This window comes from Onychostoma macrolepis, chromosome 18, assembly GCF_012432095.1.
Source record: "Onychostoma macrolepis isolate SWU-2019 chromosome 18, ASM1243209v1, whole genome shotgun sequence".
NCBI classification, from domain to species: domain Eukaryota; kingdom Metazoa; phylum Chordata; class Actinopteri; order Cypriniformes; family Cyprinidae; genus Onychostoma; species Onychostoma macrolepis.
This window is the reverse complement of record NC_081172.1, coordinates 32067777-32089488: the sequence shown is the minus strand read 5'-3', so window position 1 is coordinate 32089488 and position 21712 is coordinate 32067777. Positions and strand designations below refer to the sequence as shown.

Genomic DNA, 21712 nt, shown 5'->3' with positions numbered 1-21712 from the left:
CTAAATGCTTCCATAAAGAACCTTTAACATCTGAAGAACCTCTCTGTTTCACAAAAGGTTATTTGTGGTGAAAGAAGGTTCTTAAGATTATAAAAAGGTAAGAAAGAGATGGTTCTTTAAAGAACATTTGACTGAATGGTTCTTTGAGGAACCAAAAATGGTTATTCTATGGCATCGCTTGAAGAACCTTTTGAAGCACCTTTATTTTTAAGAGTGCATGCATGGTCCTCTCCAATACCGTGACCCAGATAGCACACACAATTTTGACAAAATTATATCCCAGTATATAATTTCATGATGATAAAGTTCCCAGGATTCTACTATTTTAAAAATCATATTTGTATCAAGTCTCTGCATTGTTCCAAAGAGGCTCTAGTTCTCAATTGAACGTGCAGGAGAAGCATTACTAAATTTGGCCAAAGAAAAACTGTTAAAATCAATTTTTTTCTATATTAATTTGTCCATTTTTCAAATGTTTATTAAAAGCGCAAAAAATAATTTAAAAAAATCTGAAAAGAAGTCAATATTTTACTTTTTCGAGTAACATTTTGTGTGTACGGTTCTAATTTCAGTTTTTGGTTTTCAGCATAGCATTTAAAAATACAATAACTGTTCTTTTTTATTTTTTTTGGTCTGGGTTAAAAAACGAAAAACGAATGGACGTAAAAGTACACGGACCATTATTATTGCTTACACAAACTTTTTTCTAAATATTACAAAATTGTTAGTCACTAGAGTAAACTGTATGCATGTTTTTTTTTTCTCTCAATAAACTTAATATTAGCCTTAATTAAGTTATATAACATGGTTCCAGTGTGCTCTATGAAAAATGACTTGTGTTTCTTAGATACCATAAAATGCAATGAATTTTCAATAACATCCTCTGATTGGTGTACACAAAGCAATACACTCCTGCCTCTTTTTTATGTATTTTTATTATTATTATTATTATTTTATTTATGTATTTTATTTATTTTCTCATTTTAATCCCAAATAGGACAATACAGAGTAACAATCACTTGTCTATGCCGGTTAATAACAGGCAGGTTAAGTTTGAATAAAATCACAGGAACACTTTAAAGTGTAGGTCACACATCCTTTCATCATAATATAACATTGTTTCCTCCTCAAATGGGTAGTTAACATCTTCAGTATTAAAGAAATATATCATGTGTTGGGCTGATATTTTTAATTTATGGCAAGAAACCTTGCTCAAATCGAAAATTCAAAAACTGTCCCAATCACCCTAATCTGAATGGAAAACACAGATCTTCAAATGTATCTACTTCAGAGGGTGAATTCAGTCTAATTGGGACATTGGGACATCCTATCTTATTAAAACACTTAATCTCAAATCAGTAGCCTAACTCTTTCAGTAAATTGAAGAACAAAGGTAAATGTGGAGCCCTTTGTTCAGTAACCTACTGTACATTTCCTTTCTTTGAAAATATTTGAGTCGTTACTGTGTTTCACAACCCAGCTCACACAACACATCAGCACATCACAGCAGACACACTGGAGCAACATGCCTCTCAACTGCGTCCGCTTCAACCTACAAGACCGTGAAATATATAAACTGGACATAGCAGGGCAAAAGAAGAAGAAAATGGAAACTGGCATATGAAACAGTTTGTAAACTCGCGCAGGATATTTTAGTGAAATGCATCAGTTCGGACCAGTCGTGCTGAAAAGCTTCACGGATTATGAGCATTACCTTTTTGACGCATATGCTTCTCAGTTCTGTCGGAATGTTTTCGAGAGGTAGGTACTGCAAACGTTTCTTTGTTATCTTTTGTCTAATTTCATTTTTTTTAGCCTAAATGTCCTGTTGTAGGCTATTATGAGCTAGATATCCTATCATAAAGTTGCATTTTGCCTAAATAGCCTACTTTCAGTTTTATTTTCATTCTTTTTAGTTTATTTGATTATTGTTTTAAAACCAATTATTGCATTAATAATCGATTACAGAATTTAAAAACTTATTGCGGCAGTAACTAGGCTATAGGCTATTTAGTAAATAGGCTATTTCTGCAGGAAGCTCGTACTTCGCAGGAAGTACCGTTCAGTGAGTCTGCTCGCGTTCGTGTGAAATTTAGGCTACAGCTGGCTATATTCTTTTTTAAAAACACTGCTCACGTACATTTATTGTTATGTCATTTGTAAGGTTTTACTTTAGGGTTGAGTTTGGTTGAACTGGGTGAAAGTTGGTGACGTTTTCTTTCTCTTGACGGTTTCTTTCTTTCTTTCTTTCTTTCTTTTTTTTTTTTTTAAGTGGGACGAATTTGTATATATATTCATTTCGGTTATTCAATTTGTTTTAATGTACAAAAAAAAACGTTTAAGCGTGGTGGGTGTCTGTCCTGTTAGATAAGACCTGACCCCGCTTCGCTTCAAACTCTTCAAAACAAGAGGAAGGGCGGGTTGAAAATTGTGAGATTCCAACCTTTTTTTTTTTTTGCACAAACGGAGCAAGAACGTAATGTAAGCGTCTGTAATGCACTGGCATTCGGTGCAGTGATACAAGTTCGATGCTATAGGCTATACAACTATATACAAAGTTTGCTGAAATATCCACAAAATAAACAAAAACACGGGAATAGCGCGCAGTTAATCTGACGAGATGCAATTTGCGTTCTTTTTTAATTCAATGCCACCAGAGCACCCAGGGCCGCTGCTGGCCAAATAGGGTGCCCTAAGCAGAATTGTATTGTTGTGCCCCCTCCCCCAAATATTATGGATGTAAAAAAAAAAAAAAAAAAACACCTATACGTGGTAAAATAGAACTTTAATAAAATATAAAAGTAAATAAATAAATAAAATAAATTGTAACTAAACTATTATTTACAAATTACAATTGTAACTCTAGACAGTTATGGCTATTATTTTATTAATACAGTTGTCTGATTGATTTTATAGTCTCAAGCATTCAAAAATCATGCAAAAATTAAGCAGTTTTACCATAAAACCTTGGTTAATTTTTGTAAGGGTTGTGTTGTTCACATGTTTTTGTTGAATAAATTATAGAGGCTGTAGCATTTCTATCGTAAAAAGGTGGCCGACAATTAAAGATTAAGTGGATATTTGAATTAGCCTAAATGTTTGGTCAATATAACTGTCACGGGACGGTCGAGAGATGAGGCGAGGACTCAAGTGCAGGAGAAAGTGGGTCTTTTAATAATAAAGAGCAACAAAAAATGAACAAAAACCACCCCGAAGGGGAAAAACAGGCAGGCAGGCAGAGAACCACAGCACAAGTAAACAAACTCACACACGACATGAAACATCCGACATTAAACAACAAAACAGCACAGTACTGCAGACACCAGGAGACTATATGGGGAGCCAAACGAGGAGGACACAGGTGAAGTAACTGAAACAATAATGAGATAACAAGGAGGGCCCATGGCACCAACAACAAACAACAAGCCATGTGCTAACACACACAGTGAAATCTGGTGGCCAACCAGGGCACCAGCAGGGCCGTGACAATAACAAGGACTTGATCGTCCTCTAACTGTAACATCAGCAATTACCAGGCCTTTGGTTCTGTTTAGAGGCATTTGTAATAATATGTAATGTACATGAATTGTTTATTTTGTATTACATTATGTATTTTAACAGTGTTATTCAATGAAACCATATAATTATTAATTAACCAATCATTATTGCCTCATTGTTTTATAGCCTATAATGCATTTTAAGTAATTTTAAAGGCTGTTGTTGGCTTAGATCTGTTTTTATAACCACAAAAAAATATTGTCTTAATACTATCTTAATTCTTTGTAAACTATTAAGTAGCCTAACAAAACCATGGTTAATTGTGGATAGGCCTACCGTCCATGGCTACAAGAACTATGATTTTTGGTTTTATTCGTAGTAAAACCATAATTTTCGTAAGGGAACATGGAAAGTCAGAGAGAATACTAGCGTTGTTGGTGGTTAAATTATTACCGACATTAAAACACGTTATTAACGTCAACATAAAAAAAATAAAATAAAAAAAGTTTCACTGGATTATGAATGTTAATGTACCTGAAAGTGATGCAAGGGTCTCATCTTTTTTTTTTTTTTTTTTTTGCTTTTCTCTGTGCCGAACTGCTAATGTCTTTTTACAGGCGTAGTTGTCTATCAATTATGATAATTTACCTTCAGCCGCAAACATAGTGCGAGCAGTCGCGTGCTCGGATGTGGCGCACCACATGTTTAGCCTGTCTACTGCCTAAATGCATTTTTTATCATTATATATATGTATTCATGTTTAGATTTTTATTTATGTATATGTTAACATATAACATATAAACGAATTTTTTTTTTATTAATTTTTTTTTTTTTGAGCAAATTCGATTGTGCACCCCTGGGACTTTGTGCCCTAAGCAAACTGCGTACTCTGCCTACAGACCAATTTCCTGTTAGTAAACATTGTGACGTTTTTCTGTGGGCGGAGCTTCGGTGGTGGCAGAAAGTTCCCCCCTGACCGCTAACGCCAGAGCCATAGAGTGGCTGTATCCGAAATCGCTCCCTATACCCTCATTCACTATTCCCTACATTAGTCCACTCATACAGTTCACTTGAAGGAGTGAATGAAAACGAGTGAGTGAATTCGGACACTCGGAGCACCGGAAGGACTGCCGCTTTTGCATAGTTTGCTTGCTGTTTAATAATCATTTTAAATGGGCAGCTCCAGTAGTAAGATTGAACTCTGTCATGGAAATTATGTATAAACCTTAATAGTCAATTTGCAATTAGTTTGTACCTTTGTTGTATTACGCTGTATTACGCCGTGGACGAGCGCTTCTAAAATAAATGAATGGATGATTCAGCTGCGGCCCCATCTTCTGGCGAGACGCGGGAATTCATTCGGCGCGCGACTCTCACAGTGCATTATGGGTTATCTCTAGCCGTTGAGTGTACATCGGTTGCACACTCGTTTTTGCGGTGCATTGTGGGATTGAATGAGTGCACTCGAGAACATCCACTATGGTTTCGCCATAGTGGGCGATTTCGGATACAGCCACAGACATAGGCGTAAATCCCGGGGGGGACGGGGGGACAGGACCCCCCCATCTGAGGCTTGTCCCCCCTAAAAATATCATTACAAGCGACTCTGTGTATTGAAAATAATACAATGGACATATACTTAAAATAATTGTTTGATTAGTAAAACAAAATAAACGCAAAAAAACGTTTTAAGTTCACAAATGTTTAGATTCCCCCCCTCCCTTTCCTCACAGTGGTTTGGTCCACTGCCTGCTTTCCTTCTTTACCGCTGCACACGAGTCCGGTGAGAGAGAGCTAGGTAGTTATGTGTAAGTAGGCTGTCAAGGCTATTTTATTCTCTTTAAACATCGGGTGAAATGATTCTTTCTCTTTAATACAGATGATGCTGGATCATTAATAAATTAGTCATGACAAAAAAATTATGACATCCGATGTATTTTCTATGAGCCATTATAAGGTTAACAAGCTTAATATGTAGCTTGTCTCCCACTACAACTAACACGGCGATAAGCCTGTGTGTGAACTGATGGTCTACTATATTAGCCTTACGTGTTGGGTTTCGCTCAATATGATGTTAAGTGGCAGATCAGTGGGTTTAATGCGGTTGAATTAATGCGAATGAGACATAGGTTTCAGACGAAACCTAAAATACTATGGATGACGCAAAATAATAATTATAATATGACCGCGTGGTGAACCATGAACTCATATTTAAACACGGTCTCCATGCTATGTACACATATCTATCCTTTCAAGTACAATTTTGGCTGTATTATTTGTGTCCCCTTCAAAAATTGCTCTTGAGAAATTTTACGTTTATTGTCCCCCCCCCCTACTGTCAGATGAAATTTACCCCTGGCCACAGAGTTGCGACAACGGAAGTTCAAAACTCTCGATCGTCACGTGATTCACGTAGCCCTCAATAGTTCCAGGAAGTTAATAGCGGGCAATTGGAATGCATTGAGTTAGAGAGACAGAACTGCGATTTTTGGTAATTAGTAGGCAATAAAATAATTTATACGTAGTATATGTAGCTGTATCAGTGTTGCTTTTAAAAGATAAAATCCGCGAATATTTGAGGATTAATGTGGTCAGCTATCCTAATACCTGCCATGTTAACATATTTTAGGTTGATGTTACCATGGTAAAAGTCCATGTTTGCTATATAAACGACATCGTGGTCTTTTACCAAGGTAACTTCAGCCTCTCTGTATAAAGACAATTATGTGTGTGTGTGTGTTTTCAAACAATTTGTATTTTAGTCAAGTGCAATCACATATTAATGTTCATTGTCGTTTTATTAATCTCATGGTAAATGTTAAGTTTGTTGTCTTTGAAAATTCATTCCAAATAGCCTAAGTGAAGATATTTTAAGACTAAGTTGGAATTAATCTCTTTTAATGTTTTTGTTTCTTTGATATATATAAATATATATGTGTAGTATATTCAAATTTAGAATAACTTAAAATATTTGTACCCATTTAATCATATATTTTTATGTAAGTTAACTTTTGTTATGCACTTATTTACATGCTATAAAGCATGTTGTCCTTGAACAGTCTCCACTATAGTTTGCTGTGCTGCATGGGAGCGCTCCAGTTACTCACAGAAAGGAGTGTGAATGTATGGTTGCCTTACTGACACGGAGAGGAGAGAAAATGATGCATCAAGTTTTGTTCAATTCACATTTATTTGTATAAATACTGTATAAATTTGTATAAGCACTTTTTATTATAAACATTGTTTCTAAGCAGCTTTACAGAAAATGAATGTTTCTACAATACAAATAAGAGTTCTGTTAACAGGTGTAACTGTGTCAAAGTAATGCTCATATGGCAGAATTTTTTTTAAAATTAGGCTATACAAATCATGCAGTTAAGTAATGTCATGTATTCAGAAACAATGAACAAATTAAATTAAAGCAATGGTTACATGATTTGATATTGATTACAATGAAAGGAAAATTGATCAGTTTTGTATGTTTATTCAGAGTCAGCTTAATCTGAAGTCCTCTCAAGGGCTGGCGTCATCTCTTCACAGGTGCTGGTCATCTGAAGTCTTCATAAGATGCTGGATATAGTCAGCAGGAGCAATCTATAGATTACACCAACAAAATGTGATGTAATCATACTTGGGAACTGGCACCTTTTCACAAAGAACAGGGAAAGACTTGCCAAACCCAGTGAAGACTCATTGTGAGGGTGATATCTCATTACAGGGAGTCTTCAGCTGGTTCTTGTTCTGATCCAGATAGAGAAGGAGAAAAACACAGGAGGAATGGTTAAGTGATGCTCCATCACATTTCAGTCCTGTGGCATCTGCTCATTCAACTCAGTGCTTCTACAGTAGCTAAGACATTTAAGTATAAAATACAGTACAGGTTTATTGTGATTACTTCTATAAAATAGTAGTGGTAGGCCTAATACATTTTTGGAAATTTAGCCTATAGCATGATTGTGAAATGAAAACTGCTCGCCTATTTTAAACTTTTTTATTCTCACTCAGGTCCATCAGCATCCTTTGCAATAAATCTAAATCTATTAAATAACTTCCCAGCAGCAGAAATCGCGTTTAAAAGCCTTAATTACACAACAACGAATGAAACTGCCTGAAGAGAATGAATAACATCCCGTAAATCTACTAATTAAGTGAGGAATAATCTAATAATAATCTGTTTTAATGCACAAGGTAATTTGTTTAGCTGTGCTGATAATATGTAATTTTGTTCTATAACCCACATAGCAAGCACACTCGGGCGATTCTGGCTGAAATGCGGCACTGTCGGCTCAGTCACGACGTCGGTGAGAAGATAATGGGCCAGAGCCGCGCCGACTCTACAAAACACTTCTGGCTGACAGACGGCTTTTTCTCTCTGGGCCGATCTCGGCTGAAAGCTGTTGTACGTGCAGCAGGTCCACACTCGGTGTAGTTGCGTGTATCTACCTTCGGCCCGAGCTGGTTTTGTCTCCGGCGGCCGCTGCTGGAATGAAGATCAGCCGCTGAGAGAGAGATTTGGCGGTTAATCCTGAGGAGATTTCAGCGGACACAGTTCTCAAGAGGAATACTTCAGCTGCAAAAAGGTAAGTTAAGTTATTTAATGATCAATCTAGTGTTGTTTGATATTTAAATGCCACGAAGAGTATAGTTTTTAGATGGTTTCTGTTAGGTTTGCGATGATAATAGCGTCAGAAAAACCGTTCGGTCCTGGATATATTGAGTGTTGATGAGTAACGTTAGGCCTAACTGTCAGGCGCGGTCTCTTTAGGAAAACAATATGCAATTTTTTTAATATGAAAAACCGATGAGCTGTATCCAGTGCACGATAATGTAAGGTAATTACGTTTTAATGAGTTAAATTCTATTTTGTTTGCTAGAATTCATTCGATTCGTCTTTTTCAACGAGTGATTGCTATTGAATCATAGGAGTCGAGCTGCGCTGGAGGCGCCATAAACATCATACGAGTGACTCTCTGATTCGATTCACTTAACCATTCAAATGAGTCATTTGTTTGTGAATCAAACTGAGCACGCTGTTGTAGCATTACACCTGCTAAGATAATTCAATATGTGCAATCTGAATTTAATAATAATATTTATTTTGTGGTAACACTGCCGTTTGGGCAGCTCTGACAGAGATAAACACTATAGATACGTAAGAGAAAGCTGTATAATGTAAGTGCATCATCATTTGTTCTTGAATGGAGGCCTAATCTGTCTGCTGCACTTGAGCAGGTTCAGTTTTTAGAGTGAATGAAAACTTTTGAAGCATAGATATGCCATGTAATGTGATTAAAATCATACTTATTTTACTGTGGTGGGGATTATTATGAGCAAACAAATTTAAAAGTTTAATCTGAACACTATATATATGTAATCTGACATTATTTTATTTTTTTACAGAAATTCTGAGCTGCTGCATGAACATTCATCAAACATATAAGGTGTGAATTCTGGCTCTGGTCCTAATGATTGTAAAAAGCTGTAATGCTCAAGATTAAATAATTACCTTACAATATATATTTGTACATATTTCAAGGCTGCAATTTGGAAAAACCTTCAAGCTAATGCTGCTGAAATGGAGGTCAAGGGGACTGAAGAGGTGGCTCCAGCTGATCAAAAGGGTGGACTTCAGGAGGCAGACACACTCTGTGAGTTTAAAAGACCATCTCTTTAACCTTCAATACACATGACGACTATCACATTTCTATAATTCAAATCTCTTAAAGGATTTGTATGCTGCACCAATTAGGGTAAGCAGCAACACTTCCTATAATATCTAATGTACATGTTAATTTTTAAGAAGAATGACATCATTGCTTATATTAGTTGCTTATATACTGTCTCACCCTTATCCCTGGGTTACAGTAATCCGCTGATCCAGTCGGTATCCAGACCAGGTGGTGGACCTGCACCCAGGAACAACCACAACACATCCCTGACTGTCAGCGGAGACCATGTCAGCTAGATGACAGATCCCTGTGAAGACCTCATTGATGGCCCCAGCACAGATCCTCAGCAAAGACTACGAGAACCAGACAAGCCCTCTGCGCAGACCCTTTTACCAGCTTCACCTGCTGGCGTGATATTACTTCATGCAGAAGAAGTTGGATGAAATATTCTGAATGATATCAATCCACAATCTGACTTGTGATGCAGCCTGGAATAATCGCACCACGTTCATTCGTTTGGCCAGACGAGACTGTTTCCTGACTGAGCCGGGTCTTGTTTGGGTTTGGGTCAATATGATGTTAAGTGGCAGATCAGTGGGTTTAATGCGGTTGAATTAATGCGAATGAGACATAGGTTTCAGACGAAACCTAAAATACTATGGATGACGCAAAATAATAATTATAATATGACCGCGTGGTGAACCATGAACTCATATTTAAACACGGTCTCCATGCTATGTACACACGCTGTGTACACATATCTATCCTTTCAAGTACAATTTTGGCTGTATTATTTGTGTCCCCTTCAAAATTGCTCTTGAGAAATTTTACGTTTATTGTCCCCCTACTGTCAGATTAAATTTACCCTGGCCACAGAGTTGCGACAACGGAAGTTCAAAACTCTCGATCGTCACGTGATTCACGTAGCCCTCAATAGTTCCAGGAAGTTAATAGCGGGCAATTGGAATGCATTGAGTTAGAGAGACAGAACTGCGATTTTGGTAATTAGTAGGCAATAAAATAATTTATACGTAGTATATGTAGCTGTATCAGTGTTGCTTTTAAAAGATAAAATCCGCGAATATTTGAGGATTAATGTGGTCAGCTATCCTTACCTGCCATGTTAACATATTTTAGGTTGATGTTACCATGGTAAAGTCCATGTTTGCTATATAAACGACATCGTGGTCTTTTACCAAGGTAACTTCAGCCTCTCTGTATAAAGACAATTATGTGTGTGTGTGTTTTCAAACAATTTGTATTTTAGTCAAGTGCAATCACATATTAATGTTCATTGTCGTTTTATTAATCTCATGGTAAATGTTAAGTTTGTTGTCTTTGAAAATTCATTCCAAATAAGTGAAGATATTTTAAGGCTAAGTTGGAATTAATCTCTTTAATGTTTTTGATTCTTTGATATATATAAATATATATGTGTAGTATATTCAAATTTAAAATAACTTAAAATATTTTTACCCATTTAATCATATATTTTTATGTATGTTAACTTTTGTTATGCACTTATTTACATGCTATAAAGCATGTTGTCCTTGAACAGTCTCCACTATAGTTTGCTGTGCTGCATGGGAGCGCTCAGTTACTCACAGAAAGGAGTGTGAATGTATGGTTTCCTTACTGACACGGAGAGGAGAGAAAATGATGCATCAAGTTTTGTTCAATTCACATTTATTTGTATAAATACTGTATAAATTTGTATAAGCACTTTTTATTATAAACATTGTTTCTAAGCAGCTTTACAGAAAATGAATGTTTCTACATTACAAATAAGAGTTCTGTTAACAGGTGTAACTGTGTCAAAGTAATGCTCATATGGCAGAAATGTTCTAAAATTAGGCTATACAAATCATGCAGTTAAGTAATGTCATGTATTCAGAAACAATGAACAAATTAAATTAAAGCAATGGTTACATGATTTGATATTGATTACAATGAAAGGAAAATTGATCAGTTTTGTATGTTTATTCAGAGTCAGCTTAATCTGAAGTCCTCTCAAGGGCTGGCGTCATCTCTTCACAGGTGCTGGTCATCTGAAGTCTTCATAAGATGCTGGATATAGTCAGCAGGAGCAATCTATAGATTACACCAACAAAATGTGATGTAATCATACTTGGGAACTGGCACCTTTTCACAAAGAACAGGGAAAGACTTGCCAAACCCAGTGAAGACTCATTGTGAGGGTGATATCTCATTACAGGGAGTCTTCAGGTGGTTCTTGTTCTGATCCAGATAGAGAAGGAGAAAACACAGGAGGAATGGTCAAGTGATGCTCCATCACATTTCAGTCCTGTGGCATCTGCTCCTTCAACACAGTGCTTCTACAGTAGCTAAGACATTTAAGTATAAAATACAGTACAGGTTTATTGTGATTACTTCTATAAAATAGTAGTGGTAGGCCTAATACATTTTGGAAATTTAGCCTAGCATGATTCTGAAATGAAAACTGCTCGCCTATTTTAAACTTTTTATTCTCACTCAGGTCCATCAGCATCCTTTGCAATAAATCTAAATCTATTAAATAACTTCCCAGCAGCAGAAATCACGTTTAAAAGTCTTAATTACACAACAACGAATGAAACTGCCTGAAGAGAATGAATAACATCCCGTAAATCTACTAATTAAGTGAGGAATAATCTAATAATAATCTGTTTTAATGCACAAGGTAATTTGTTTAGCTGTGCTGATAATATGTAATTTTGTTCTATAAATGTCTTACCTTTTAAAAGTTCATCACAGCGGTCTCTTCTTCTGCATCTCTACGGCGCTGATAGTATGAGCGCGAACTTCCGGGAACTATTGAGCGTCTCCATGATCCGCCATTGCTGTAAAAAAACGGTCCATTGGAGTCAACGGAGTTGTCGCAACTATCTCTCTCTATGGCTCTGACTAACGCTAGCTATGAAGTCTGTTAGCTTGTTTTTTTAACAATAATTGGATAAATTCCGATTTTACCTGCATATGTAAGGGCTGCATACCTGCATACTGTCCAGGACTGCGTTATTTGAAAAGGTTAACTTTAACGGACGAAACTGGCCGACCTGTACTCACGCAAAGCATGGACGATCTGACAGGATTACCTCCGCTTGAGTGATCACAACTTTAACGTGTAAAGACAAACTCACCGTATCTATGAAGATGTAATATATATTTTAATTTCAGCAGGCAACTATTTTTACTACATTATTATTCCAGCCACAATTACACATGATTAAGCATATAAATCGTCAGTTTGTTGTTTTACACACATGCACGCAGACATTATTTCATACACGACATAGTTCATAAGAAATCTTTAGACGCGCCCATAACAACAAAAGACAATACTTTATTGAACCTTTTCTGATAAGAAGTGTGTGCCTTCAAACGTGTGCTTTTCTGATGATTGTTTCTGTCCAGTCCCCTCTTTATCTCCTTTAACCACAGCTGTCGTCCTTTATTTTTTTTTATTTCATTTATTATTTATTTATTTATTTATTTATTTTGTCTGGCAGTGGCAGCAGCGTTCAAATTTAAATTTCAATATTTCAAAATTCTGACTTTATTCTTGCAATAGGCTCTGTGCACAAGCGTAGCGACAACCTTCCGCTATCGCCAGAAGTCGGGATATCAGTTTCCGGTTTTCATTTGCGTCGCCCAAAATGTCAGTATTTAGATGTCTCCGAGATCTGCCAAGTAGAATCAGCGATGTCCATCACATCGTTAATGCCTGGTCTCCTGCTCCAATACACAAACGAAACAAGGGAACGCAATATATCGAGTTATATGCACAAATAGTTTAATGTGTTATTTCAGCATAGTGGCTAAGCTAGTTAGTGACATGTTCATTTTAGAAGCTTTTATTTCTCAATTTTAAACGCAGACTGTTCGTTTTTATTTATTTATTATTCTTTTTTTTTGGTGATAATTGTATTATCAATTGTATTAAACATCTCCCCCTGTCAGCTTCTAATAAAGATCAGGGCACAGGTGAAGGGTCCGTGTATCATCTGATCATTCGTTTTTTGATTTAATATTGATAGTAGAAAACGGAAAACGGTGCCTATTTTCGTTTTTTTCGTTTGTTCAGAGAAGCGCAAAAACAAGATTTTGGCTCGATTCTCATTTTTTGGTTCACGGGGTAGAAAACATATAAACGAACATTCGTTTTCCCCTTGTGGGCGGTCATAAGACGCCCCTTTCTGCCGATTGGTCAACCAAATCTGAACCCGTGACGTCATCAGTCTTTCCTCTGTTCCGTTCAAGAAAATAATAGTCCTCTGCTGCTGTATCAGTATACCGATTCTTAAACTGTACGGGGCAGGTCCTAGATCGGGCTTTCTTCTGTGCAAACTAAGCGTTTTACAGAAATATTTATTTCAGAAATTTTAATCAGCACCAAGCCTGTTTTATTTAGCTTTGCAGAGTTAAATCAGTGTGAAGCTGCACTGTGCAGAGTGGATGAGAAGCACAGATAAGAAAAGATAGAAAAAAACAAAGACACCAACAGGTTTTGCTGTATTGGAAAAGATTATATAATCACACCTTCATTCCACACAGAACCCCAATATAGAACAACAGGCTATTTAGGCTATATATCTATGTACTCTTGGTTGGCTTGAAAGGGGTGTTTGGTTAGGCTAGTTCTTCATTTATTGAATGAGGAGTTTGTTATCCTTCAGTGACTTGTGTTATAAATAGCTACTGAAAGTAAACAATTTAAGCACGTTATAAATGCCATTCCAAAAAGTTTTATAAATCTATTTATAAATCTATACAAAACTTTTGTTTACATGCCAGATGGATCATGTGAACTCTCATCACTTCTCTTTAATGTAACGACCTCAAAGCTTCCCAACAAACGTATTCGTTCTTGGTTGTCTATAGACTGGGCTTGCTTCTGTGTAGATATAAATTCTATTCTTTGCATCAGCTGGGCATGGCTGGGTATGATATGACAGCTGTTATACCCTACCCTGCTTAATTGTTTGTTTAATTAAGTAAATAATTACTTAATTCATTTCAAAATAAATATTTTAAACACTAATACGAAAAGGAAAGAATACAATTGGGTATAATAGGCCTATAACGTTCACGCAAGAAACTGTCATTATGACTGACAACCGGAGAACAGAGATATTAAAATACACAGTCTCCTGAGTTTTATAATGTAGTCTTGTATTTGATTAAAATTTGTATCTCAAAATATGCGCTCGTGCGCGGTGCGAGCTGCTGCCCACTCGCACATAGGAATGTGAGATTTTAAGAAAAGTAAAACTTGCCATTTTGGTTGTTTCTCACCAAACCCATATGATATACCCTCAGAACGCTTGGAATATACACCACAAGATATTTTACGACAGATTTGCATCTGCTTCAAAAAGAAAAGAAAAAAAAGAGAGCATTTTCTGCCATTAAATGGGCAAGTGCGAGTGGGATATTGTTTGTTTGTGTGTGTGTGTGTGTGTGTGTGTGTGTGTGTGTGTGTTTCGAAAAAAGAAGGTAGCTATTGTCTTTAGAACAGGTGAGTTGCCCTAGTTCACACAGTTACAATACACTGCGATGGGTTAAATCAATCAGCAGACACACGGGACTACAGTCAAGCACAGACCAGTATTGCAGTGCACAGGAAATATGCAGCAGTCATTTTAAAGCAGTTTATTTAATTAATATTGAGTATTAATTTATGTTCACTTTCTTTCTTTTTTTGAGTACATTCAAAATAACTACAAAATGTCATGCCTTTAAAAAATAAAGAAAACAACAGCATGCAACACTTTTGGCGCGTCTTGGTCTCCCTGAACATCTCTCTGTCGCAGGCCACCACAAGAACCAATCCACAGTGATACTTGACTCGCCTGCTTTTAAAAATCTACATTTAGATTATTTGGCCTTAAATGCATCATATAAGTCACTTTGGGAAAAAAAATCACTGTATGTATCATGATAATAATAAAAAAGTGACTTTACAGTCTGAAAAATATGGTAGGCTATAGCAAATTATTTCGCGGATCACTTTAAGAACCGCTGGTCTACACAGAAAAAAGCCTTGTCTAGAGACTGCCTCGGCACGAGTTGTGTCGAGCTATTCATTAGTCTGCTTGTTTGATGAGAAAAAGAGGAAATACAAAACGGTTATAAATCCGTACACCTGCAGCAGCTGAGGACTACTATTCTGCAGCGCGGAACTGCAGAAGTACTGATGACGGCACGGTTGATCTTTGGCTGACCAATCAGCAGAAAGGGGCGTTTAATGGACACTTAACTGCACGTTAATTGCAATTAAATGAAAATGTGTACTTTTGTTGAACCACTTAATCTATCTATCTTTATATGTAATTTCACAATTATTCCAGAAACTTTAATTTGACATTATTATAAAGTGTACTTTTAAAAATGGTCCTTGTTTGTTAAGAATCATAGTCATGAAATTGGGCTCCCTTTTAAGTACACTCAGGTGGCCTGTTATTAAAATTATTAATATTATCTGTAAGTGAATTTAACATCACAATATTATAATATATATTCTGAAATAACATGAACAAGAATGCATGCAGTAACCCGCATGGGGACCAGCAAGGTAAACTCACCTGCCAATTTTAGCCACTGTTTTGATTACATACTATTTTAAGAGCTATATTAAATATGAATTACCTTGGCAAAATCCCCGGGACATTAGGAACGCCGGGTTATTAAAGTAACGTTAACATGCTTATAATTGTGGGTTTATCAATCCTAGCTTCACCATACACTCGAACTGTGAGTTTTCTCAGCATTCCTCATCATGGACCTGTAGCACAATGAACAGACATCACCTGTTCCCTGATCTTTATTAGAAACTGAGAGGGGGAGATGTTTAGTACAATTGATAATACAATTATCACCAAAAAAAAAAAAAAAAAAAAACGAACAGTCTGCGTTTAAAATTGAGAAAGAAAAGCTTCTAAAATGAACATGTCGCTAGTTTAGCCGCTAGATGCCGAAATAACACATTAGATTAAACTATTTGTGCATATAACTTGATAGGCATATGCGTTTGAATCCCTTGTTTCGTTTGTGTATGTGGAGCAGGAGACCAGGCATTAACGATGTGATGGACATCGCTGATTCTGCTTGGCAGATCTCTATAGCTACTGACATTTTGGGCGACGCGAATGAAAACCGGAAACTGATATCCCGACTTCTAGCGACAGCGGAAGTTCGTCGCTAAACTTGTGCGCAGAGCCTATTCCGAGATTATATCTCACAAATCTGATAAGAAAAATCAACTCGTCATTCTCTCTTTTGAGTTATATCCCACATCTGGCTTTTTTCCCCTCGGAATGGACTAACTCGCTATTGTTGAGTTAAATCGAGTTATAAAGTCCGAAATACGAAATATAAAGTTACAAAAAAAAAAAAGTCTCAAAAAATAATTGTGGGATAAAATAGGTAACGTTATGTAAATTGGTATAGGTTTAAATACTATTTCATGCTGTAAATGTAGGACAAATATAATATATTCCCTATGAACTGTATATGTGAATATTATGTTGACCAATTGTTTAAATCAAATTTATGCTTTAAAAGTAGAGTAATCATAGCAGGTTTCATTCATTAGTCTGTCAGTTTAAACGTCTGCGTTTAGCTTCAAATGGCGTTTTTGACGACAGTATTCTTAAAAGAATACTAAAACTACATTTTAGTGCTTTTAAAACATTATGTTATCAGTGTTGTTGCTGTTTTGTTTGTTTTTGTTTTTTACAAAAGGTTTATGTATTTAGGCTATGATCTGAGAAATTTGGTTAACTCATCCCTGCTGAATCCCTTGGTTTTTTTCAGTAGGGATCAGGCCCGGATTGGCTAATCCGGCACCAGGAGGCCAGTCTGTTTTTTGGGGCCGCGAGGGCCAGTGTTGTCATGCCACTGGGTTGAAATATGGATAATGTCCCTATAGGCTGCCTGCACTCACAGCAAGCCCATTTGATATTTTACCGCAGCTCCACTCTTTTTATTTATTATTTTCTCACAGCCCCACTCACAGAGTGCAGCCTGCAGGTTGATGATGATGATGATGATGATAATGATAACGATAACGCAGGGCCGTTGTCCTGAAATTGTATCCTACCCGTCAGATTGTCCTACCAGGGCTTACTGCGCAAGTGCACATCAATATCGTGTCCTTTTTCTCACGCGGAACAACAATATTTAATGTATTTGCATTGATGTAAGGGGTAGGTGTAGATGTTAATAAAACACAATCTAATAGGTAGAAAAATGTATTTATTGTGGGTTTCTGACTGTAGCTGTATCCCTTCTAGCCACAACCACGAATAACACATAATTACTGTATTTGCATTACTGTAAGGGTAGGTTTAGGGTGGGGAGTAAACCATAATTTCACACGTAGCATGCAACATCATTTGTTGGAGATATGTGAGCAAAAGATAAAAAAAATAGATAATAGAAAGCGCAAAGGCCATAATAAAAAAAAGAAAGCTCTAGAAAAATACAATGAATTACAAGGCTGTAGAGAACAGTGCACTATTTCAGACTTATATACTGAGGTTTTAATTACATTATTTTAATATAGTCAGTAATGAACTAAAATGAGTCCCACTTTGGTTCTGGCAGGGATTGCTCTTTACTTTCCAAATTATCATTCTGAAAATTAAAAAAAGCACATTTCATAGCACTATTCATCATTTTTGTGTGACGTCACAGCTTTATAGGAAAGCTTTTTTTTCTTACTTAAAAAAACATAAAATAACCCTTTATTCCAACATAGATAGTGTGTCCGAAATCGCATACTGTCCGAGTAGGTACTACATTTCAATTTGAATTTAGTATATATGAAATTTGGACATACTTATATCCGCCATTTTTTACTGTCACATGACCTACCTACATCAGTTGCTTCACTTCACTGCCATTCATAAATCCTCTATAGTCAAGTGTCCATCGAATACACACAGAAGTTGTCGGTCATCCAAGTGCTTTTCACCTACTGTACTTCGAATACTATGAATTCGGACATACTACTTGCCTTGCATACTGTTTTTCGCATACTACATGGGCTAGTAGGGATGTATGCGATTACAGATGCAGCTTTAAGGTCATTGCACACCTGAGTCTGAAATTTTCGCTTGTGTTTTTCTGTTTGTTTGGGGTTTTTTTTCGTATTCCTCATCCTTTCCTATCAAAATGCATGCTATGCATGCGGAAATGCTGAAAATTGAACCTGATCCGATTTTTAATTTTTTGGACAGACGAATATTTCGGAGGCAGTGTGTAAACATGATTGACACAACGTGAGGTCGTATTTATTTTTTTACGTGCAAAAATTTTGGACTCTGTGTGCAATGACCTTTACTCCCCCAATTCATTCTTATGCAAAGCATGCTTGGAACTAAAAATGCTCTGCTCAGTTTTAGTCAATTCAATAAAAATAATTCATACACTCCCAACACGAATGGATTAAGTAAACCTTCACATGTGTAAGTGAATTGAATGTAATGAAATTAAATTGTGATCAAATGTGTTGCTTTAATAGAAACAACCATACAATTTGTGTTCTTTCTTTTCTTTAGGGAAATGCGATGTGAAATATAAACGACTAGAGAGTGAATCAGAAGAAAAGCCATCTAAGAAGAATATCTGTGCATTGAAGATCTTTTATTTGTTTTCCTTATTATTTTTGTTTATCTTTATTGTCTACATTTATATACAAGATTACTTTAAACAAGCACCTTATGCCAAACCTAAAGACTCTGGCCTGCCAACTCATCCTTCCTTACTCACTAATTTACCAATCCTCCAAACACCAAACATCTCCACATCCTCCAGTCCTCCGTCTGCAAAAGCGTGTGGTGTTCAAGTGAAAGACGGGCCTGTGATTAAAGTCAGCCACCTTAACACATACGTGATTGGCTCTTACATGGAGCATCGTTTTGATGAGAAACAGATAAAGACGATTGCCATTGTTCGTCGAAATGACCAGGCAACGTTCAGCTGTGTGATTTGCTGCGACGGGACGACCGTGACATTATCAGCTCAATACTCAATTCATAGTGACCACTTTAACTTTAATTATGGCACCGCTACCATCACGTGCACTATCAAAAGCACATGTTTGACACCGACGCATGTTGCAATCACAGCCAGGGACGTCTCGGGGAGCGTAACATCCTTCCAACCTATTATGAACAGAGACGTTCTAACAACCTTCCCGTATGAGTTCACAATCTGCATCTCTGTCATGTATGACTACAAGAGTGTGCTGAATCTAGTCCAGTCCATGGAGATGTTCAGACTGCTTGGTGCTCAAAGGGTGGTGATATATAAAACCAACTGTGATTCAGACACACAGAAGGTTCTGGACTATTATGAGAATAAAGGTTTTGTGGAGATCATTCCGTGGACGATTAAAAAGCACATTAAAGTGTCTCGCGGCTGGAATATAAATAAGTCGCCAGGTCAGCTGCAGTACTTTGGGCAACTCCCTGCGCTTAACGACTGCGTTTATCGTTACATGTACCAAAGTCGCTACGTGGCTCTACATGACTTGGATGAACTCATTCTACCTTTCAAAGTAAAAACCTGGACGGAGCTGTTGCCTGAGCTTGAGACCAAGTACGGTTCTGATGTGGGCTTTGAGTTTGAGAATAACCAGTTCCCGTTCACTGCAAAGGCTCATGCGGATTATGAGCAAGACAAATGGAAAAACATACAAGGAGTGAATATTTTCAATTATATCGATCGAGTACCCAACCTCCCTAATGTTTTCAACAATTACAAGATTATAGTAAATCCTCGGCTGGTTCTGAAGACTACAGTCCATGGCCTGCTGGAAAGTGTGAACGGAAGGTCCACGGTCTGGGTGAATAATGCCATCGCTCGCATGTACCACTTTAAAAACTTTACATACCCATCCAACACAAATCTTGTAAGAGATGATCATCTCTGGGACTATGCTAATGATCTTATACCGGCTGTTTCTAAAGTTCTACAGGCCTGTGGACTCATTGAGGCCTAGATTGTAGATTCATAGCGTTTCTACTGGGTGTGTCTCACACATCCTGAAAAGTGAAGCTGCGGGCTCTTTGATCGCCCCCTGGTGGCTGGCTGCAGTACATGTCATAAACCCCGCCCTCTCCATGTAAATGAATGGGACTTCAGTCAAAATAAAAAAATTAATTACACTTCCAATACAATTTTCCCGAAATATGGTTTTGATCACTTAAGGTAGTTGTTATCACGCTGATATATGTTCAATTGTTCGTTTTTGTGATAAGTTTCATTTTAGCTAGTAATTGGATGCTATAAAAAAACTTAAACATTTGAAAGGATACTATGCCAAAGTTATTGCTTTCCTTATTGAAACTGATTTTTTTATTTATTTCTTTTTTCATGAATATATGGTTGACCTGAAGAATGAAAGCTATATCATACACTTGGAAAATTATGAGCTATATCATGGCTTATCAACACTAGGGGTGTGACAATATACTTAGATCACGAGATGAGACAAAATACAGATAATTGGTTTACTAGAATGAGACAATTTTAATGCTATTTTTAAGAAATTTTCAATGACAAAATATTTGTCTTTTAATTACAAAAAGTAAAAATACAGTTTTATTTTGAAATATTTTAACTAATCTATGGCTGTAACTAATGATTATTTTGGTAATCAAGTAATCTACTGATTATTTTGACAATTGAGTAATCTGATATTTTTATTAACACAAACAGACCTAAGTGAAAACCAGGCTGTAGTATGATTATTTATATATACTAAATGAGGCAATAATAATTGGCTCAAATAAAATATCAAAACCAAGTAATTACATGGTTTTATTGAACAACACAGTTAAAATACATAATGTAATATGCCTATACATAATATCAGGGCCGTAACAACCATAGACATCGAGGGGGACAAGTCGAAGATTGAAAACATTGAAAGAGCGAGGTATGGAAGCTGCAAATCATTTAATGTTTGTCAACTGTTTTACGATAGAAATGTTAAATGACCGACAGTTATATTCAGTGAAGAAAACTACTCGAATTTTTTTCCTCAAATATGCCCATTTTGAGAGAGAGGGAGAGAGAGAGATTACATGCCTGTGTTAATGATCTGCATCTGTTTGTCTGTCCCTACAAACAATGAAACTGTGAATTTAGTTCTACTTATAGGAAATATATTTTTATATTTTTATATATATATATTTTATATTATATTAAAATAAAAGTTGCGGGATAGTGTTGACAAGTTTCTGTGTGCGAGTAATGTGTGTGCGTGCATCAATTAAAGCATACATTTTAGTGCTGTCAATCGATTTACCTGTAAATGTGTTGAAATAAAGAAATGCATGACAAACTAGTTTAAGGAAACAGAATCTTTCACACTTCCGCCAGGTATGAGAGACATCCTTATTATTCTTTTAGCGTTATTCTTTTGTTTTTATTCAGCCATTGTCAGCCTTTAAACTGTCAATAAAACGTTTACCAAGCCACATCGCTTCAATCCCACTGGCGGCAGAGTCGGCGGCCCACCGGCGGACGCCGCC

At 36.5% G+C, this 21712-nt stretch overlaps 1 protein-coding gene and 1 long non-coding RNA gene across 3 annotated transcripts; both read left to right on the top strand.

The window, feature by feature from the left end:
• Window positions 1–787: 787 nt before the first annotated feature.
• Window positions 788–21414, top strand: si:zfos-464b6.2 (uncharacterized). 2 transcript variants are annotated; one of them, XM_058750618.1, is made up of 2 exons: window positions 788–1761; window positions 18731–21414. In XM_058750618.1, exons 1-2 carry the CDS (start codon window positions 1704–1706, stop codon window positions 20173–20175), a joined length of 1503 nt encoding a protein of 500 aa, XP_058606601.1. In that variant the 5' UTR covers window positions 788–1703; the 3' UTR covers window positions 20176–21414. The 2 variants fall into 2 exon arrangements, with proteins under 2 accessions (XP_058606601.1, XP_058606602.1); XM_058750619.1 differs by lacking the exon at window positions 788–1761 and adding an exon at window positions 18491–18637.
• On the top strand, window positions 2335–9503 carry LOC131523958 (uncharacterized). The gene is made up of 5 exons (XR_009266891.1): window positions 2335–7646; window positions 7741–8078; window positions 8899–8939; window positions 9035–9146; window positions 9364–9503. It is a non-coding gene; the product is annotated as an uncharacterized LOC131523958 (long non-coding RNA).
• Window positions 21415–21712: the final 298 nt, after the last annotated feature.

What these genes read in the sequence shown, in the direction of transcription:
- si:zfos-464b6.2 (XM_058750618.1), top strand. Translation starts at nt 1,704, where the DNA reads ATGAGCATTACCTTTTTGACGCATATGCTTCTCAGTTCTGTCGGAATG. An exon ending in TGTCGGAATGTTTTCGAGAG is followed by an intron (nt 1,762 to 18,730) that starts GTAGGTACTGCA and finishes TCTTTTCTTTAG; the next exon opens with GGAAATGCGATGTGAAATAT.